This window comes from Anopheles nili, chromosome 2 (genome assembly GCF_943737925.1).
Source record: "Anopheles nili chromosome 2, idAnoNiliSN_F5_01, whole genome shotgun sequence".
NCBI lineage: Eukaryota > Metazoa > Arthropoda > Insecta > Diptera > Culicidae > Anopheles > Anopheles nili.
Genome location: NC_071291.1, coordinates 71,614,708 through 71,633,465, shown reverse-complemented (window position 1 = coordinate 71,633,465; position 18,758 = coordinate 71,614,708). Strand labels below are relative to the sequence as shown.

Genomic DNA, 18,758 nt, shown 5'->3' with positions numbered 1-18,758 from the left:
ATGTCGCATTCAACCCCCATGTTGAGTTCCGCTATCTCCCGCCGCAATCCGGAGGATGAGTACGAGCTGATCCACAAGATCGGTTCCGGGACGTACGGCGATGTGTACAAGGTATGTATATGCGGCCAGCGGCTAGCAGATGATCTTACGCGTAGTATACGCGTGAAGCCACTTGCGAGCATTCCTTCAAATCGCATAGTGCGTGCCCTTTTGGCATGCGGATGATCTCAATTTCCTTGTTGATAATTTTAGATCCCCGGTAGCATCTCCCGAAGAAGACTATGCTTAATTATTCCAACTCCGTGTCCACTCCCCATAGCTTTCTCTTGAGCGCTCTCTCTTTTTCTCTCTCTCGATCACTGCGAGTGCAACATTCTATTCTAGTTGCAGTTTTTTTTTCGGTTGGACGATCCCGCCTGCTAAATCACTCTCAGAACTAATAGGTTGCGTTTCCTTTGTTCCTTACTGCTGTCTCTCCCTAGGCGAAGAAGCTGCAGTCGAATGATCTCGCTGCGATCAAAGTCATCAAACTCGAGCAGGGCGATGACATCCAGATCATTCAGCAGGAGATCCTGATGATGCGCGACTGTCGCCACTCGAACATCATCTCGTACTATGGCTCGTACATGCGCCACGACAAACTCTGGATCTGCATGGAGTACTGCGGCGGGGGAAGCCTTCAGGACATCTACCAGGTCACTGGACCGTTGACCGAGCTGCAGATCGCGTACATGTGCCGAGAGACGCTACGCGGCCTCTCGTACCTGCACTCGATGGGCAAGATTCATCGCGACATCAAGGGCGCCAACATCCTGCTCACCGAGCGGGGCGACGTGAAGCTGGCCGATTTCGGTGTCAGCGCCCAAATCACGGCCACCATTAACAAGCGGAGAAGCTTCATCGGTAAGGGCGCGCATCGGGGTGGCACAGAGTTTTCCGGTATCCATTACAAGTTGCACTTCCTTCATGCGTGGCGCTTTTTGCGTTTTGCTACTTCACCGATCGAGAGATCGAAAGTGTAATCGATGAGCGGCCGTTTCGCTTATTTACTTTCCACTCGTGCGATTGTGGGTCTTTACATATTTTTGCCTCTTTTTTTTTCTTGGTTTGGCCACCGTTACCATGACGAGTCCGGTGTGTGTACGCACCAGTCGTTGGGGAAGCGCAACGTTTGATACGCTTGATTTAAGCGACCGCCAGCTGTTTTGATAATCAACGCAATCGCCCTCCTTGAATGTCGCGTCTCGGTTTCTTGTGCAGGAAAATCGATACAATTTTCCGCACCGAAGGGGTTAAGAATTCTCCCGTTTCCACAAGGCTGGTGTTACGACTGGATTTTCGCATCCGCCATCGGAAATTCGATGGATTGATTGATGCTTTCTTTGTGCTTTCCGATTCCGGAACTGAGCCTTGTGAGGCGTATCATTTTACCACCCCCTTTGAAGGGCGTGCATTCATTGAGCTAGGTAAGGAAGAACGTCGCCTACGAATGTACTTTTAAAAAGCTGTTACGTTAGTGCAAGCTTGCTTATCAATTAACGTTCCACGCGATGCTCGCATGGATGTGCTATCCACGGACACGGTTAGTGGTTTAGGGCGGGATGGTATATACTACCTCCAGCTGGTGCTGAATTTTGAAGCGATTGAAAACGTTTCCCACAGCGACAGCTCTCGTGTTCGACGCTAATAATTTGTTGCTAAACGATGCGATCATTCTTTCGCACATGCTCTTACGGATCCAAATGGGACGGTGCGGTGGATTGTGTAGTTCTCGAAAGGGACACCTGACTCACACACATCTACTTTCTTAGGAAAAATGTTTTTGGGTCCGTTGCGGTGGTGTGAATGCATTCCAGCGGCGTTTGCTAGCGCCTCAACTGAGTCCCAAGGCAAACGCTTCGATGCGTGACGGATGTAATGTGCGATCTTCATTCGGTCCGCCGGACACTCGAACGTTCGGTTCGAGAGGTGTTGAAACAATTTTAAATCGAATTGACACACAACATTTACCCCTACGCTACGGAGGGCAGGGAGTTGGGCAGGCTCGTTAGTGACGCTTTCGAACGATTTTTGAGTGGCTTTGAGTGATGAAGATGGGTTTTAGTCAGACTCTTTTTGCTTGACTTTACCCGATCGCCCATCATTTATCAGCTGCGTCACATAAACCTGTGGCTCTAAGGTCCAGTGGAAACGAATTTGTGTGAATTAGCATAGTCTAGGTAAATGTAGTATACGTTCTTTTTTTATTTTCTTCTTTCCGCCAACAGAGATAAGATAACGAAACGTGCGGTTTTAGCTGCTCATACCCGTCGTGAAATAACCTGATTCTACAAGCTTAGAAATGATGCACTAATTGAAAATCAGTTTTTTTACACGATTATCCACCACGATTGTCATTGAATCTGTTGTTCAAGTTATGAGATATCTGATATTATTGAAATATTATTTTTGTTTAAGTATTAAAGAATCAGCGACTATTATTTAACATGTTAGAGCAATTAGCTGGGAATACTTTTATGACTAACTGTTATGTAAACATGTTTTAGTATAATTTTCATTCTCTTATCCATAGGCACACCCTACTGGATGGCACCCGAGGTAGCGGCTGTCGAGCGGAAGGGTGGTTACAATCATCTGTGCGATATCTGGGCCTGTGGTATCACTGCGATCGGTAAGGAAAACAAACACGCGTGTACCAACAATCTTTTAACCCGTACCTTCCTTGTGCCGTTTTTTTTTGTTGTTTTTAGAACTAGCCGAACTCCAACCACCTATGTTCGATCTTCATCCGATGCGGGCGCTCTTTTTGATGTCGAAGAGCGGTTTCAAGCCACCCACACTGAAGGAGAAGGAACGGTGGAGTTCTAACTTTCACTCCTTTCTCAAGGTGGCCCTCACGAAGAATCCCAAAAAGCGACCGACGGCCGAACGGTTGCTGCAGCATGCCTTCTTCCAATCGGACATGTCCATCCGATTGCCGCAGGAGCTGCTGCAGAAGTATCATAGCCCGCACGCGAGCTACTACTACCAGGACACAGAGGAAGAAGGGGTAAAGGTCCCGCAGTAATCATCAGTCGAATTGAAATTAATTAATTGATGTTGCACACCCTCCTTCCTCTTTCAGGCCATCGCGAACGGGCCGCAGAGAATTACGAGTCGGATGCATTCCTCCAACTCTGTTTACCATTGCAGTGAGTAGTAGTATCATACCGCAAAAAAAACTATTTGTAGTTTGGAGAGCTTTTTTCTGTTATACTTATTTTTTTTCTTTTCGTCTTTTAGAACCCTTGGAGAATGAACGTTCATCTAGTCCAGAAACACTACCGAGTGATATGTAAGTATATTGTTGCGTGAAGCTGCTGCTCTCTTGGTTACAGGCCTTCAAATCGTGGCCCAGTGCGAACGTTACGAACGATTGTCGACCGATTGTCAATTGTTCTGCGGGGGCATTAAATCCCGCTGAACTGAATGCGCCATGCTAAATCGTAGAGCTAAAAAAACATGGGGGTAAAACATACCGTTAGCTGAAGCTCTGCAACGTGCAAGCTGCTTACTGATAGTAGTCTTACGTCTAAAACCCAATAATGCTTTTTTTGATTAGATCACAGAACGATCGTTAATCGAACCAACACCTACTCAAAACAAACTCTAACTCTGTTTTATCTGAATGCGCAAAATTTTTTGATGTTAAACCTTCATTAAAATTTAATCAGTAATATCGCACATCGAACGTATTCTAAAATGGCAAAATTTACACCAAAAAGTATGAAACCATCACGGCGACTCAAACATGCATACTACAGCCTTGCGGACACGCTCCTAACACCTACGCTGTGTTTGTTTCCATGTTACACGTTACACTTGTGCCGGCATTCGATCCGTCCCGACTGACAAATTAAACAATTGCTCCATCTCACAGCATCACGGCTCTCACGCATTACAAAAACAGCGAATGTTGTTTAAATATGCTCAACAAATTTCATGTCGGGCGACATTTTCATGCGTCATTATCATTAGGTGTGGGAACATGTTCTTGCGACACATTTGAAGAAATAAGATTCAGAATTCAGTAAAAAAAGCGTTTGAAGATTTGCTACCTTCCTGCAGATATGTGAATCGATCCAATATACAGTTCTCCTTTAAATTCTATAGTAGCTTTTCGATCCCGTAGCTTTGGGGTGAGAAACGATCGAAAGTATCATTTGATCAAGTACGATTGGCCACGTTGCCGTCCCAGCTTCTAAATACGATGCTCCGCGTACGCTATCCTATTATCCATTCTATCTATCTCTCTGAAACATTCCTTTCTCAAACTCAACAACTGGTGCCATTTCTTTCTTGTGTTTTTTCTTCTGTATTTTCTTTTTTCTAGGAGTCTATTGCATTATATAGACGAGGAGTTGAAGATAAGGTAACAAACATCCGCTTCGCCACATATTGTTTCATTGTCATTCTCACCTCGCCTAGCATCAAAGGCCAAATGCAAGAAAAGAACATTTCATATCCATGCATCTTAGCCGATCGAATAGTCCATGTAATTTTAAAAAATGAAAATAGTCTTCCATTTTCAACTAAGAAAAAAAAAGCAGAATCGTGCATATTGTAACTACAATATAAGGCTTCCGCAGTCCAAATGGGATGGTTATATTGCTGTGGCTTTTCCCATAATCCTACGGGCGTTCACTCGTGTGTTTGCGAATTTTAAGTAACTTATGCCGTTGTGTACTTTAACTTTTAGTTTACTTCATCTCACGTTTTTAATGTCGCCACTAGCTTACCATAAAATGTGTGTGTGTGCTCTTCGAATATGGTTTAGTCCTTCATTCACTTTTGAAACGGCGTGAATTCAATCGCAAATGCACACAATTTTTTTCAATTAGCATTATCCCTACTCCACACGCCCAAAGGTATCGCATCACACACAAAAATCACATTTTGTTAGAATGCAATGCGTTGTATGAAGATGAAAAAAATTACATACAAGTAGATATATACAAAGACATGTCGCGCATGTCGTTTTCCTTTCACCATGCAATTCAGTAATTCCAATCCACACATATGGGCATGCTTACGTATTTAATAACTACTCCGAAAGTATTGTAGCTTGGTGAATTAACATAACAATTAATGCATCGTACATGTGGCCCTTTATAACTCGACCTATAACACCGTCTCTAATCTGAATCTAAATAACCAACAGAAAGCTAATCGATAAATTCTTCTTTATGAAGCAAGATCTGTAATACTATACCTTCTTTACTAAACTCTGCCATTTGAATTTTCAATCTTATGTTGAAAAAAAAATGACAAAACATAAGTTTGGTTGGCTATTACTTATTCGCAAGAATCGGTTGCTTGGCAAGGATCGCTTGTGGAGCGCTTTGTGAAATTGGTGTGTTTAGTTGAATTTGTGTTTCAAAAAGTACCTTTTTTACACTCCTTTCCTGTGTCTCGTGCATTACTGAAACACATATTGCATTGCCCTTGTGTATCACTTCCACCGCCACCCCTTGCCCGTCCCCGCAGGACACTTAGCAAATCCCTTCATGTTCTGGTGGCTGTCCTTTCACGTATAGCGTACATATATATATTTATCAACGTTTTGATTTGAATTAAGTTTGTGAACTACAGAAAAACACAAAACGGTCCTCCGTTTTGATAGGCCTACCCTGGATCCTGTGAAAGAAGTCGTTGATGGCGTTTATTTTTTCTTTTTTCTTTTAATGTGTTTAATGTACGATGGTGGTTAACAAAAAAAAACATGCAAATCGAACCTGGTTACATTCAATCCAGGCGCACGCTACCGCTGCACGATAATTCCTTGTTGGCGTGTGCCGATGCCAGCAATGGACAGCAACATCGCACAGGAAACGGTTCCGGTGCGATCGGTGGTGGCGGTGGAAATCACATTCTTGACGATGAAGACGATCTTATCGTGTCGGATAGAAGCTACACGACGACAAGCATGACGATGGCAGAAGATTACGACAATAATGGCCGCGATGATTCGACGTTGAGCTATGATGCGATGGATCAGCTAAGTGCAAAGCTCGAGCAACTAAATGCGGTAAGCACTAGCAGCTTGCGACACGGCTGGGAAAAGAGTAAGTTATGTGTCATTTTGAAATCCATTCATCATTACAGCAAAACGGAGCTACCGCCATGGATGAATCGCAGGACCACGGTAACAGTAATAGCGGTGGTAAGCGGCATTCGATGGACCAACTGAACGAACTATTCAAGGGAATCGACAAGTCTTCCAGGCAACGTAGTTTGAGCGACGGTGATGGCAATAGTGAAGGTGGTAAGCGCACCTGATCTGCCGAGTGTGTTTGAGGTGAACTAAAATTTAATCTTTACTTTTGTCGATTGCAGGCACTGGATCGCAACCGGATCTGCTGAACAATACACCGCCGATTCCCCCAAAGCGGCACCATCGTAGCCGTCGACATACTCCGCCGCGTCCGGTTTCGAACGGGTTGCCACCGACGCCGAAGGTCCACATGGGTGCCTGCTTTTCCAAGGTGTTCAATGACTGCCCGCTGCACATTAACTGCACCGCGTCCTGGATCCATCCGGACACGCGCGATCAGCATCTGCTGATTGGGGCGGACGAGGGCATCTTCAATCTAAACCTGAACGAGCTGCACGACGCGGCGATCGAGCAGCTGTACCCGCGGCGCACCGTCTGGTTGTACGTAATCAAGGACATACTGATGTCGCTGTCCGGCAAGACGACCCAGCTATACCGGCACGATCTGATGGCGCTACATTCCAAGCAGACGCACCGCTTCTCGATGCACATGAAGAAGATCCCAGAGAAGCTCGTGCCGCGCAAGTTCGCACTCACGACCAAGGTGCCCGACACCAAAGGATGCGTGCAGTGCTGTGTGACGCGCAATCCCTACAACGGGTATAAGTACCTGTGCGGCTCGATGGCAACCGGGATCTTTCTGATGCAATGGTACGTTATAGGACGGAAGGACGTGCGTTAGTTTCCTTTGGTTTGGATAGTAATTATTTAACGTTTTTTGTCTCTTTAGGTACGATCCGCTGAACAAGTTTATGCTGTTAAAACAATGCGAATGGCCGTCCGGCAACATCCAGTACTATGGTGCGAATTCGAACGTGTTCGAGATGATCATCACACCCGAGCTCGAGTACCCGATCGTGTGCGTGAATGTGCGGAAAGGACCAAACGATTCGTTGAAGCTGGATTTGATCAATACCAATAGCAGTGAGTGTAATTTTGTAGAGTTTTTGTGTATCCCACTCGATTGATGTGTTTCAAATTCTTTTCACTTCAATAGCACCCAGCTGGTTTAACGCGCCAGTGGAGGAAATGGACGGCATGGCGACGGTTATTAACCGGCGGGATACTCTTCGACCAATAAAAGTGCATCAGGTGCGGTGAAAATACAACTGAGCTTCCATATTTGTGAGATATTGAAGTAACTTATGAATGTTGGTATCGTTTGCAGATTGAAAAGGACGCAATATTAGTATGTTACGATCGGTTCGTGCAAATCGTTGATATTCAGGGTTTCCCAAAGCAGAGCCGCAAGCTCATCTCGCGCGTGGAATTTAGTTTTGTAATTGAAAGCATAGGTGAGAATTAATTTGTATGAATAGAAGCGGCAAATCATGACTAATCACGTTCCCTCTCTTCTTATCTACATCTCTTTCTCCATCTATTTATCTCTCTATGCAGTCTGTTTAACTGATAGTGTACTAGCGTTTCATAAGTACGGCGTGCAGGGTCGATCGCTAAGGAATGGAGAGATTACACAGGAAATAACCGATACGAGCCGAATCTATGAGCTTATCGGTAGTGACAAGTACGTACGCCGTTCGATCTATCTGTTCGTCGATAAACTTTGGACTAATTTGTATTTGTCTTTTTCAGCAAAGTGGTAATGTTGCAGAGTCGCACTATTCGGGCTGATACCGCCGAGGGGGCGAATGATGTCGGACATGATCTGTATATATTGGCTGGACATGAAGCGAGCTACTGAACGGTGGTGTGACTGATGAAGCGTCACATCATATTCGCACGTGGGTTGGTGGCATAGCGCCGTGGATTGTTTTTTTGTATGTAGTCCCATTTTCAAATTCGTTTTCGTTCGCACAGGTACCAATACGAGAACCACAAGATTCATGGTTGTTTTTAGAACGCAAGGAAAATAGCCGCGATAAGAAAATAAGGCCCGATCGAATGATCATCTTTACCGACTGGTTTCCATGCAAAAAAGATAAGTGATTTGATATTGATATTTACGGTAGTGTAGGATCGCGCTTGAGGGTCAGTAAACGAACGGGATGGAACCAGATATAGTCATAAAGATATCAATCTTATTTTTGGTACGCATTTGTTTCTATGCTTAACAAAACCACTAATTTCATCCGTGTTTTTGCTATTCGCTTGAGCACTGACATTGCGATTGAATTTGTAACAATAATGCATTCATTTTACAAAATGGTTATAACGATCAAAAGCTTTCTGTGGATCAGATGTCGTTTTTGTTTTAGTGAAGAAGAGCTCCTGTAAAGAAGGGAAAGCAGTCTCCTTTTGCCATCATTGATGCGCTCATTTAGAATTTAGTATTGATGATGTAAGATAGCACAAAATGAGACTTACACAGTATGCCGGCTTATTTGTATGAGGAAAAAAACAGGCCACTCACCAAACTGCAATTCATACAAGATCAATGGGTGATTGAACTCTTCCCAGAACACTGTAAATGCTAGTTTACATCACCTGACGGAAAACTACTAACCAGTAACTAACCATAGATCGTCATATATTTTTCATGTTTATACGAGGGATATTTTCCAACCACTTACCGAGTATGCAAAAATTAGGAAGCAATTCCGTATGCAGCAAATAGCAGAGAGAAAGAGGAACAGAGAAAAGTATATTTTTTATATAACACTAACCCGTGCATACCTATATATTACTTCTTTATTTTTTTTCGATTGTTCTGTTTGGAAAAGTCGTTATCATGACCGACATGATGATAAGAATCATGTCGTACAAAGATTTGCTATGCCTATTTAATTTCGGAGAATCGATCAATAACAAAAAACCAGCATCAACAGATGCTACCAAAGACGAGCAATGTGAATGTACTGCATAATTCTGGGTAAGAATATTTACACAATCATTTGCGTTTGCGAAATGGTTCCAGAATGAGAGAATATTTATCATTGAATGAAACAAACGCCATACTTCTGGTTCGATGGTATTTTTTATAACAAATTGACCATAGGAAGCCGTGTACGGGCACTGGTATGCCTCCGGTAGAAGCTCAAAATGATAAAATTTAAATTGAATTGATAAAGAAAATTACAACAATACGCATAAGCCTCAAAGACACTAACATACATTTTTTTTGGTTGCTTTCTTTCTCGATCACCCACAATTTTGTTATAATAAAGCATGACAAAATAGTTGCATGCACTAAATAAAAGCATGACAAATTCCTGATTTGATGATGATGAATATAGCAATACAGTATAGCAAACATTTAAACACACATAGAACAATATTAAAGAAAAATATTCTAAAATCAGAAAAAACACAGAACAAAACGTTGAAAACAGATCATAATGGCAACTAATGGAAGGGTAAACTACCTGCAGAGCGGCCAATGAATATACCCAATGGGAATTATAGCCAATGCGAACAAATACAAATAGGTTGAAGCATTATCCTCATATAATGAAGAATGCTTAAACATTGTAGCTCTCGTATGATTTTATTATTTTAGGTCGTTTTGAGTTTACAACAATCGTAGCACAGAATCGCTGCCAGTTTAGGTGTTTTGATTTCGATAGGGTTCACTTTTTCGTTGGAAAATAGTGCAAACCAGCTAACTAACTAGTATAATCGAACGACTAATGCAGCTCTGCTCCCTTTTCTGTTTTGAACGGATAGCCATGGTAACACATTTCAGATAGTCCTTAGTCCTTAAATGATCGTCCAAAGCCTCACGGTGAACATATAATTCCAAAATGGACCACCATCCTATAAAGAGGATTATTCCTTTCTATTCCACCAACCAAACCAAGCTCTGATCTATTCCACACTCATAATCCAAGCATTCGAACAACATTCGAACTCTTCTCCACTTCCCGTAGCGTCTTATTGATTGCATAAAACGTTGCATTTCGGGCAAGATGGTTTAGTAAGAGGGATTCCGCATTTTTCCCCCCATTTGTTGTGTGATGCTTTGATTTATATGATACAAAACACGCCTCGTATTGTACGGGTCGGACTAAGTTACTGTTACACTTCGTTTTTGCGTTCCGAACTCGTACGATTGAGATTTTTTATGTTAAGGTATTCGAGTAGCAATTTTTCAAATTGACTAAAACAAAACCATGCATAATACTACATACCTATTGTAGTAAGGTTCTCTTCCCCGTTAACCGTTAAAGTTGCAAGTCAAGTCTATCTCTTAAAGTCAGTTTAAGTAAGTGATAGGCTACTAGATATAATTAAGTCCAAGTCTCTAGGATGAGACGAATTAGGGTGTGTGTGTGTGTGCTAGTTCATCGGTGGAACAGAACAGTGTATCGCACGCGCAAACCTTCGTATGCTCTAAAACCGCAGCGCAGCATGAAACACAAAGAAACATAAATGCACCACGAAGGGCGAAACATTTGATTGTAAAATAGCGCACGACGCAATAAGCAGGAACGGAAGAGCGAGAGTGCACGAAACATGTATAGGAAAGGGTGTCAGGAATTCTTTTCTCGCACGGCAAAGTATGTTACACCCAAATATTAAGCACCGATTTGTGAGCGATGCGTTGAAATAAGAATGTAAATGCAAGGAATCAATCGATCAACGAGAAAAATTGTAAACGAACACCGCACGTTTAGATAGATGTCGAGTAAACGATGGAGAAAAGCACGTGTTAAAACCGTGAAGATGAAATAGCGGAGGCCATAATGTAATCATCCGCAGTCGCATATCCGAGGGAAGTGACACAGAACAGGGCACACACTTGCAGAGTCAGTGGCATGTTGAAAATACAGTATTTCGTTCCCGAAGTTTGAGTTTCATGCATTGTAATATAGCGTTGTTTCTGTTTATTCTGCTTTGGTTTTGAAACGTTTACGACATACGATGCTATTGCAATTCGTTCGTTTCTTGTACCCTTACAGCCTTTTTTCACTGACTTGAATCGAGTTTTCCACGTCTATGCAAGAATTCTGTTAAATGGTGTGTTAAACGATTAAACAATCCAGATTTTTGGTTAGTGTTTAACTAACCTTCCAACAATTCCGCAGGATACCTAAACAAATCAACAAAAAGCGCCCGTCTAACAATTTTAATGAAACGATCATCTCACATTCTCTCGGATCTCCGTTAAATTAGTGAATAAAGAAAATTTACAGTAATACAATTGAATTCAGGTTCATTTAAAACATTTTATAACATCGCAACAACGAAAGAAGGCGTTTTTGTTTCTTTCTAGAAAGAAATAACCTCACAGAGAAGCAAAAGCAACGAAATTCGATTTGTCTGTAAAGCAATTCGAGCGCGCACTCGATGCAAAACGAAAAAAAGCAATTTTATTTGGTAAATCTGTTAACGATTCTGTATGTAAGGGGTGGTACATAGATATATGCTTGGGGGTTAGTTCTCCTTAGTATAACTCGCGAGGATTTATAAACGAAATATGTTCGGAATTCTATAACGATAAAATTCGCAGCTACCAGTGCGTTGGCTGGTATTACTTTCTTCCTTTTTTTAATTCCGGTTTAGATAAACGAAGAGCCGAACGATGCAGTTCGCGCATCACGGCAAAAACGGACAACAGCTACATTAGGAACTAATGTCCAGTTCAGGCCAAACAGCGGAAGCTGCTGGTTGATGACTTAATTCTACTGAAAAAATCCCCCTCCCTAGCCCCCAAAAACAAGTACATATTTAAAAAGTGGTTGGGAATGAAGAGAAAGAGAACAAAGGTTTTCACAATTGACAGAGGAAAAATGTGGGCAAGAAGAGAGGAAAAAAGGCACTCGGTTTCCACCGCGCAGGTTGCGCTGATGCGCGCATCTCTAAACCTACCGAACCCCCGATCGTCGTCGGTGGCTTCTCTTTAATGAAATGTGTTGTATAAATCTTCAGGTTTCCGAAATTCTAAAACCACATGCTGCCCTTAAGACGCCGGGTGTCCGTTTACGGAATGGATTCGGCTTTTCTGAAACGCGGAGTGAGAAAAAGCACGTTAATGGACACGCTAGTGAAGAGGGAATTGTCGAGCGTAACGAAACTTACGGTAGTGACCGCAGTAGCTGAAGCAAACGCCTCCTCCAACAGCTCGTCGTCTCGCTTTTGATCCGCATCTTCGCCGCTGCTGCTGCCACTGCGGTTCGAATCGTCTGAATCGGAATGGGTCTCAGCTTCCGGCAGCGATTCGGTTGCCAGCTGCGGGTCTACCTGATCCCATGCGATCGCCATCAAATCCGGACCTCCGTTGGGGTTACTCTTGCGCACCACCACAATGTCCAGCATGCGGGCGAGATCTTCCGCGGTCTTCGGCGACAGCTTCTGACCAGCAGCGGTGGCAGCGGCCGAAATCCAGTTGCGATTCGACGGATACGGCTTACAGCAGGCGGCCAGCTTCAGTTCCTCGCGCTTCTCCTGGCAACGGCGCAGCACGTGCATCACCGGCATCCCGTACATGGTAAACTTCACCTGACAGCGCTGCTCGAACTCGCGGCATTTGCCTTCCAGCTGCTTCTTGACATCATCCAGCTGCTGTTTCATCTCCTCCAATTCTTTGCTTACCTCGCGCTGCCTTGGCGGCTCAGTGGTGGCCGTTACCGCGGATGGCTTCTTGTTAGCTTCTGTGTCCGGCTCTGAGATGGCGGAGCGCTCGTGCTGCAGATACTTGTTCCACAGCTCGGACCACTGAAATATGAGCACGAAGATGGGCTCGTTCTCGCGGTAATAACTCTTCAGCAACTTCTGCTGCTCGATATGCGCCACGAACGCGTCCTCATCGAGCTGGTTCGTGTACAGAACCGTGCATTGTTGCCGTTCGCTCGGCGAGATCAGACAACGCTCCCACCACACGTTGATGCTGGCTCGGACGCGCTGAAACATCTCCTTGATGATCCGCTCGCGCACCACCGGGTGACCGGTTTCCGCATCTACAAGCTTGTACACCTCGATCGTCCGCTCGAAAATACTCCCGGCACCTCCGCCTGCATTAGCTGCGTCCATTTCCGATGCTGGTGAAGGCGGTGGAGGTGGTGGAGGAGGAGTCTGGCTGATCGGTATCATCTTTGTTGATTGTGCTGGCGGTTGCTGTTTCTGTTTCGGCGGTTGCTGCTGCGGTGGCTTTTGGGCGTTTACTTCCTGCTGTTGTTTTACCTGATGCTTTTGCTGTTGTTGCTTATTCTGATCCGGTTGCTCATCTTGGTGTTGCTCTGGCTGGTTCTGGTTCTGTTGCTGCTGCTGCTTTTCCTGACTCTTTTGCTGCTCTTTTTGTGGCGGCTGCGATGGTTTCTGTCCCTGCTGTTCCTGTTGACGCTTGCGCTCCAACAGACCCGACAACACGAAATCTAGATGCTGCAGCTCGTGCAAGTTGTCCAACGAAGGAAGCAGTGTCTTTTGATTAATTATCTGCCGATGGCGATCCTTGCGAGGCACCCAGTCTAGCATCTGTGCCTTTCTGCGTATGTCGGACTGAAGCTTCTCGCGCGTGGCAATCCGCTTCACCTTCTCTGCACGCAGGCGGCTGAGGTAATCACCGAACTGGGCCATCCTCTGTGCGTCTGGGAGTTTCCCAGTTTCTGGATTTGGGCATAATGGTTCGTGTACTGGAGCCGCCTCGCCGAGGTCTGGAAATAGTGAAATGGTTACGATCCAAACTGGTGATCTAAAAACCTTCCGAGATACGAACCGCAAAGGAGCATCGTCTCCTCGATCATGTACTCTTCCATCAGCCGCACGCGTTCTTGGTTTTGCTGACGCAACAAGTTTACGCGTTGTTGCAGCAGGGACAGTTTACGATCAAGGGATATGTCACCCCGTTCCCACTCGTCCTCGGGTTCATCGCTGCTCACACCCAGAACGCGGCGCAGCTCAAACAATTCCGTCTGCAGCCCGCGGATGCGCTGCGTCTTTCGCACGCAGAAACTCATGGTGAGGCAGTAAATTTCGCCGAGAAACTGCTCGATGCTGGACGGCAACGACGTCAGGTAGTCGAGGTAGCAGATTTCGTCGAAAAACATTTTCCATACTTCCATCAGCAGCCGCACCTTGTGGTGCACGATCTCCAGGGAGTTTGTTATCGTTTCTTGCCTATTAGTGGGGGGCAATGCATCGTGTTGGGCCGTTCCATGACGATGAGAAAAAAGAGTGTCGGAATGGTACGCATTGTACGGCATACTTGCCGCCTATCCTATTATACTTACTCGAGTTTTGCTAATTTACTCGCCATGGTTCTGGTAGATCTAAACTAAAAGTACGAAAATTGTTTTTATAAATTCAACAAAAATTATAATTGTAAAGATCCTCAAGCGCCTCCGTTTTCCGGCAATTGTCACTTAAGACAACAACGTCTTTGACATTTATAAGTTCTACCGCTTCGAACCGGTTGGAATTCCACTTTGCACAGTTGTCGATAGTGATAAAATTCGATAGAGGGGCTGCATTCTATTATTATCATCAATTCTCAAAGAAATTATTTTAGAATGAATGATTACTGATAAATTCTCAGCTAAAGTTTTGCTTTGATAATAGCTAGGATGGGTATTTTTTTAAACCTACAACTTATTAACGAACAAATCGATTGTGGCTCACAATCAGTTTGTATATCGCTGCCTTTCCTGTGCCTTTCCACCTAAGACCGAGATTTGATATATAAATATATTTGCATGACTTTTCTTTGTTATTTTTACTACAAAAACTTGTAATAGAAATCTATTTGACTAAAGTGGCATTAAAATCAAATATTTAGTTACGGAATTTCTAGCCCTGTAAAACTTGACAAGTTGCAGCAGCATGAATGTCAACTGGCAAAAACGTCACTCTAGTTAAGGTAGACGCGGGTGATAGACGTTAATTCAAACGTAGATTGTAACGACTGCTGGTTGTGGGCATCATTTGTTAAGTGAAAAGTTTGGGCGATTTGGAAAGCCTACTTGCAGTGTCGATCTTTGATGTGAATTATCAAAAGTGAGTAATCATAGTAATGATAAATCCGTATTCTTGTGCAAATTTGATACACTATAAATAAGGCTTGCTGTACTACCTGTAACGTGAAGAAGAAGTAGAAAAGTGTGCGTTGCAAACGGTGCTAGCTTTGGACTTCCGCTGTAATTGCTCGTATCCTCGGTGTTATTTCAGTGGAAAAGTTGTTTTGCTCGCTTTCCAGACGTTAAACGCAGAAAACTACTGGTTTTTCTACGTACACATTTTAACGAAAAAGGTCTGCTCAGTGTTTACGGTGTTTATAAACCAAGGGTCCAGCTAAAGCATGGAATCATCGACCATGGATGACGATCCATTGTGAGTTATTTGTCCAACAAAATGGAGGTCGTTTGTTTGTTGGAATATTAAACTATCGTCTTTACTTTTTAGCCAAGTGGTGCATCAACAACTACAAACAATCTGCACGAACGGATTTAACCGGATGCGAGGTCTGTGGAGCGAAATGTTTGATGATGAAACGTACATTGACTACACTAAGCGGCTGCCGGATCATTTGGTGTCGTTTTTCGAAGAAGTTTACGATGAAAGCTTTCAGCGAAAACAGCGTTTTATAGAAGAGATAGCCCAATTGAAACAAGAGTCCATGAATTTACAGCGGGTGCTCGGTGAGTTGACGGAGTCCGCACCTAATGACTTGGAGAGCATGCCGTTGTTACATCAACGCACGATGCTTGACGAAAGCCTCGAACACATGCGATCGAAGCTCAAGCAACGCTATGAAATCATCGACCAATACCAGCTAGAGATGGAAACGCTGTGTGAAGGTGAGTAGAAAAAAAATATTTTTACGTGTCGACATTTGTATGTAACTTCTCATTTACAGAGCTATCCGAAGCACCTAGGGTGCTAAGCAAGGACCCTTTGCCTACAGAGCACGAGTTGGTAGACTTTCGGTCGTACTTAGACCACCTGGTAGTGGTAAAGATGCAACGTTTGGACGATATCGCGTTGCTGCGACGCGATACGAAAAAGCTCATGGGTCATCTCGAAATAATACCTCTTTCGGACGAGCAATCACGTCTTCTGAACGCGCGTAAATTTCCTCCGACTCAAGAGAATTTGCTAGCATTACGCCAGCTACACGAGGAAACCGAGATTCAGTATGAAAGCCTAAAAGAACACATTGACGACACACGCCGCAAGCTTGAGCGTCTCTGGCAATGCCTAGAAATGGATCCTGCTGTTGTGAAGAAGTTCCAAAAGCTGACTTCCTACTCGCAGACGACATTCGATAAGCTGTTCGCCGAACACGACCGATGTGAGACTTTGCGGCGAGAGAATATGAAAGCATTCGTTGAGCGTATCCGTCTGGAGATCGTCGAATGGTGGGAGAAGTGTATGAAATCAGACGAGGAGCGTGCCCGCTTTAGCACGTTCAACTCGGACGTGTATAACGAAGATTTGTTCAAACTCCACGAACTGGAGCTCGAGAGTCTGCAACAGTTCTATCGTGAAAACGAGGCTACTTTTCAAATGGTAAAACAGCGGCAGGAGATGTGGGACCGGATGCTGGCACTCGAGAACAAATCCAGCGATCCAAACCGGTACAATAACCGTGGGGGCAAGCTACTGGAGGAAGAGAAAGAACGTCGTCGAATCAGCAGCCAGTTGCCCAAAATTGAGGCGAAGCTGTTGGAAGCTTGCAAGGCTTACGAAGAGGAACATGCGCGCAAGTTCACAATATATGGCTCCAGCGTGGAGGAAACGATCGAACAACAATGGAAACAGCGTGAGGAAAGCAAACATTTGATTTCAAGCGCCCGCAAAAAGGCCAACGGGATGTTGGGCATATCATCTGTTGGGCGAACACCGGTTCGTAACTGCGGTGAGTCGATGATCAAGTCGTCTTCGATAATGGGCAGCAATCGGTCCCGCTTAGCAACCGGTGGGTCGACGTTAAAAACCATGACTCCGATGGCAGTGAGTGCTTCCGCCTCTAAAACAGGCTCATGGCTTAAACGCAAGATTGCCACACCGACTAGCGCGATCCATGCGAAGCGTTCCCTTTTGCGTGAGCTCAACAGTCCGGCGGCTGGTATGAATCGGACCGGTGCGAAGCTCCCTTCCGGGAAGATACCGGCCTTAAAAGTTTACGACAGCAAAGCGAATGGATCGATTGCACAGAAACGAGTAAGCGTCGGGACCTCTAATTATTATACATGGATAAAAAAATAAAACATGTATTCAAATCCCGTTCAATTGCACGTTTCTTTTAGCGCTCACGACGGAAATCACAAGGTAAACGGCGCAGCGTTTCGATGGTAAAGGTACCATCGGTGATTGTCAGCTCGGCAGAGGGAACCATACTACAGGAATCGGTTTGTTACGAAAAGATCGAGGTACGTGTGTAAAATAGCAATCAAACACCTAGTGGTTGTCGTTTAACTTTTGTAAATAACGCATGGTGATGGAAATATATAAATGTAATAATTACATTGAATAAATGTATCATGAACTTACCGCGAAATGAACTTCGCGATCTTAGAGATACAATATGGTTTTGATGTCGTTTAGTTCAAAAATTGCTTCCTATGTTTGATTACTGTTATTTATATTGTACTGTATTGGAGAAATACGAGGTGATGTGTATTTTTCTTCCATTTAAATAGAACTTCTTTGAAAACAATGTTCCCAATCGATCGTCGGTGGTGCCGGAAAAGCAGCAGCTGCATAAGCTTCCCCGTCGTGCGACGCGTTTGAGACACCATCAGAAGGAGTTAGCGATGCCGTCGGAGGGCAGCAGCTTCACCGAAGGGGAAGAAAACATAGTACCACCACATGAACTGGCCGCGCCAGCACCTGTGCCAATGAGCTTTTCGCATTCTCCAGCCGCCTCCTCGACGATGCTTCGATCACCCGGTATCGGAGCCATCCATTCGACTTCCATTGCTTCCACTACTAGGGGCGGTTCAAGGCGGCTGAAGCCGACCGTTAAAAACTGTCCAATAATTTTCTAAGCGGAAACGCAGCTTCCACGCAAAAGAATTGGCTTATTTTAATTTGTGTAACTTTAGCTGTCAAGCGAAAAAAATGAAATTTCTCATAAGTGCATCACGCACGTGTCGTATTTTCGATGCAATTATGTGCAATGGGTGCTCGAACGAAACAGCGATGGATCCAGCAATTGCTTTTACAGAATAAATTAATTCTTTCAGATAGAGAGCAACATTCATTTCGAAACTAAAATTAATGCCAATCATCGAACCTTAGAAGAGCGTCCGATCGATTGGTGTTTGAAACTTACTACTTTGAGGTTAAAAGGTGGCGTTCCTCCGGAGCAGACCAGATGCTGTTCCGAAAAGGATTGCCGTTATAAGTGTTAGATTCCGAGGAGATGTATAGCTAAGGGTTGATATCATTCACAACCGCTCGGTATTAAGTTAATTATCTGTACAAAAATGTATTTGAAGTTTTTTCTTCATTGAAACTAACATTATTCGTATAAATTGAAGGCGCTGTTTATTTTTAATTGTACTATGTTCAAATCAGTCGCTGGCATTGCTCTCTTTCTCTCACACGC

At 44.1% G+C, this 18,758-nt stretch overlaps 3 protein-coding genes across 3 annotated transcripts; 2 read left to right on the top strand and 1 right to left on the bottom strand.

The window, feature by feature from the left end:
- Positions 1-8,035, top strand: LOC128730488 (mitogen-activated protein kinase kinase kinase kinase 5). The gene is made up of 15 exons (XM_053823539.1): positions 1-111; positions 483-903; positions 2,573-2,671; positions 2,751-3,049; positions 3,125-3,191; positions 3,283-3,334; positions 4,373-4,411; positions 5,794-6,067; positions 6,145-6,304; positions 6,376-6,964; positions 7,044-7,237; positions 7,311-7,405; positions 7,482-7,608; positions 7,712-7,838; positions 7,907-8,035. Exons 1-15 carry the CDS (start codon positions 1-3, stop codon positions 8,013-8,015), a joined length of 2,763 nt encoding a protein of 920 aa, XP_053679514.1. The 3' UTR covers positions 8,016-8,035.
- Positions 8,036-11,572: 3,537 nt separating this feature from the next.
- Positions 11,573-14,465, bottom strand: LOC128729961 (protein regulator of cytokinesis 1-like). The gene is made up of 5 exons (XM_053823105.1): positions 14,440-14,465; positions 13,926-14,326; positions 13,394-13,863; positions 12,293-13,351; positions 11,573-12,215 (listed from the first exon to the last, which is right to left on the bottom strand). The coding sequence occupies exons 1-5, from the start codon at positions 14,463-14,465 to the stop codon at positions 12,174-12,176; spliced, it is 1,998 nt and encodes a 665-aa protein (XP_053679080.1). The 3' UTR covers positions 11,573-12,173.
- Positions 14,466-15,503: 1,038 nt separating this feature from the next.
- On the top strand, positions 15,504-18,195 carry LOC128720409 (protein regulator of cytokinesis 1-like). The gene is made up of 5 exons (XM_053814078.1): positions 15,504-15,535; positions 15,608-16,002; positions 16,062-17,368; positions 17,455-17,577; positions 17,848-18,195. Exons 1-5 carry the CDS (start codon positions 15,504-15,506, stop codon positions 18,193-18,195), a joined length of 2,205 nt encoding a protein of 734 aa, XP_053670053.1.
- The last annotated feature ends 563 nt before the right edge of the window (positions 18,196-18,758 follow it).

Bases quoted from the DNA above. Each gene is read 5' to 3' on its own strand.
- LOC128720409 (XM_053814078.1), top strand. From the start codon at position 15,504: ATGGAATCATCGACCATGGATGACGATCCATT. The intron at 15,536-15,607 runs GTGAGTTATTTG...TTTACTTTTTAG, and splicing joins ACCATGGATGACGATCCATT to CCAAGTGGTGCATCAACAAC. The intron at 16,003-16,061 runs GTGAGTAGAAAA...TCTCATTTACAG, and splicing joins GATGGAAACGCTGTGTGAAG to AGCTATCCGAAGCACCTAGG.
- LOC128730488 (XM_053823539.1), top strand. From the start codon at position 1: ATGTCGCATTCAACCCCCATGTTGAGTTCCGCTATCTCCCGCCGCAAT. The intron at 904-2,572 runs GTAAGGGCGCGC...TCTTATCCATAG, and splicing joins CAAGCGGAGAAGCTTCATCG to GCACACCCTACTGGATGGCA. The intron at 7,839-7,906 runs GTACGTACGCCG...TGTCTTTTTCAG, and splicing joins GAGCTTATCGGTAGTGACAA to CAAAGTGGTAATGTTGCAGA.
- LOC128729961 (XM_053823105.1), bottom strand. From the start codon at position 14,465: ATGGCGAGTAAATTAGCAAAACTCGA. The intron at 13,352-13,393 runs GTAAAACAACAG...AAGCCACCGCAG, and splicing joins AACAACAGCAAAAGCATCAG to CAGCAACCGCCGAAACAGAA. The intron at 12,216-12,292 runs GTAAGTTTCGTT...TCCGCGTTTCAG, and splicing joins CAGCTACTGCGGTCACTACC to AAAAGCCGAATCCATTCCGT.